The sequence below is a fragment of the Opisthorchis viverrini genome (genome assembly GCF_000715545.1).
Source record: "Opisthorchis viverrini unplaced genomic scaffold opera_v5_119, whole genome shotgun sequence".
Lineage (NCBI taxonomy): Eukaryota > Metazoa > Platyhelminthes > Trematoda > Opisthorchiida > Opisthorchiidae > Opisthorchis > Opisthorchis viverrini.
This window is the reverse complement of record NW_008751775.1, coordinates 169371-171414: the sequence shown is the minus strand read 5'-3', so window position 1 is coordinate 171414 and position 2044 is coordinate 169371. Positions and strand designations below refer to the sequence as shown.

General features: G+C 45.7%; 1 protein-coding gene across 1 annotated transcript in view; it reads left to right on the top strand.

Annotated features, from left to right (window-relative positions):
* T265_05969 (hypothetical protein) overlaps positions 1-983 on the top strand; it is a gene marked incomplete at both ends in the record, with an annotated part of 8988 nt that extends 8005 nt beyond the window's left edge. The window contains 4 exon segments of the mRNA XM_009171121.1: positions 49-320; positions 352-577; positions 671-828; positions 848-983. Of these exon segments, the coding sequence (XP_009169385.1) occupies positions 49-320; positions 352-577; positions 671-828; positions 848-983 (792 nt within the window).
* Positions 984-2044: the final 1061 nt, after the last annotated feature.

Here is a 2044-nt window from a genome sequence, read left to right as displayed (position 1 = left end):
AACGAGTACGACGGTGCACGCAACTCCCTCAAACGCCAAATAGTGAAGAGTCTAAGAAAAGACCGAGAGCTCTGGTGGACATCGAAAGCTCGGGAGATGGAGAAGGCTTTTGCTACGGGAAACAGCCGTGTCCTTTATCAACTGATACGATCGACTGGCCCTAGGAAAGCAACGGTCAGCGAAACGATAAGTGAAAAAGATGGCTCATTAATTCACTCGCGAAATCGTCGACTAGAGAGATGGGCCGAACACTTCGAAGAGCAGTTCAGCTGGCCTCCTGCAACACAGCCGGTGGCCCAGTCGCGCCCTCAGTGGCGCTCGTGCATCCAAGCTATTGCCTTCAATGAATAGCTCTTTTTCCAACCCCAACCCCCCACTTGACATCCCACTGACAGTGCTGGATTTATGCACCAATTTACCAGCTCGCGCGTGCAATGCGCAGCTACCTACCCCCCTTCAAATCATCGGTAAACGAAACTGTGGCAGCTACAACCAGTGTACGACGAGTACGCGGTTCTTACAGCTGACAATGGTGATGATGACTCAGAAAGATATTATGATTAGAATCAATCGAAGGGTGAGCAACTAACTTGGAACTGGCCTTCTAATTCTCTGGGTGAACTTAACTGATAATTGTTCACGGACTGTATTAGACAAACAAGTATCTTAGCGAAATACTCTCATTTGCGAACTAATTCGGTTTTTCGAAAGATTCACGTGGAACCCAGCTGAATCTCTCGTTTGCGATGTTTCCAGGCAACTGAATGTGCTGCACCGGGCCGCCTCATGTTTCAGTCGCTACGATATTCGAGATATCACAATACATTCGTAATGCACTACTCATAAGGTTGTTCAAAATTCGTCGACAGCCCACGACCGGCTTCGCCCTTCTTGGTGCTCATCAGGTAGGCGCAGTCCCCGGAAACATCACAAACGAGAGATTCAGCTGGGTTCCGGGAGAGTCTCTCGAAAAACCAAATTAGTTTGCAAGTGAGTGTATATTCGCTAATTTCGTGCAATGTGGTTTCAAGTAGGACACAAGGTTGAAGGAAACTCGGAGACTGCACCTATCTGATGAGTCCCAAGAAGGACGAAACCGGTCGTGGGATGTCGGGGAATTTTCAGCAACCTCATGAGTAGTGCATAACCAATCTGTGTTTTCTTTCATCAGTGATTTCGGCAGACCGCCCCATGATTTCATGCTCGGAATGGGCTCCAATGGGAATTCGCTGATACCCAAGTCGTTTCGACACCTTCTGAGAGTCTTTGTGAAATCAGTTCAACACATGGCAAACGCATTTGGGCGGGTGTGCTTCCAAAAGATACCAGTTTTTGCTTAGATTTTACCGACAGTATATACAAAGTGGATCAGTTAACAGTTTTGGATGAATCTGCCCTCTATTAGTTTTAACTGGGCTTTCAGTGCGTCGTTCAGAAAAAATGGTGTTCCCTATCGATCAGGTATCACATGATATTCGTCTTTTGCTTGAGGGAATAAGGTTCTAAAATGATGATGATGATGACGACGATGATGATGGTGATGGGCTTGTAGTTGCTTACTCTCAAATATGTTTTTTGTTTACACTGTACTTCTGTTTCGGCGTTTACGTAGAAAAATAATGTCTAACGAAAAAGTGATAAAGTCATCCCGGGTAGACTTGGGAAAAATTGCTTCACCGGCGAACTGCACCTTATACCACCTACCCACGCGCGTAATCCGTACACAGGTTCTAGATAACGCTTAAAGTTATTTAACAGTTCGCAAAGAAGAAAGTTTCGAATAACTATGCACATCGCGAGTAAACTACAGCGTCTTCCTTGTTGACAGTTCCATGATGGGACTTTCCGCATTCGGATTCCCTGTGAAATGTAATGTGTCACAAACTTTTGATCCAGCGCTTAGCCCGACTGAACAAAGTTCTTGAGCTGGACGCCTAGTTATTCACTCGCTTCAGTACATCGCTGTTCACACGGAATCCTAGGAGAACAGGAAAATTGGACGGTCATGTACGTGGAACAGACTACAGAAAATGAATATGCATTG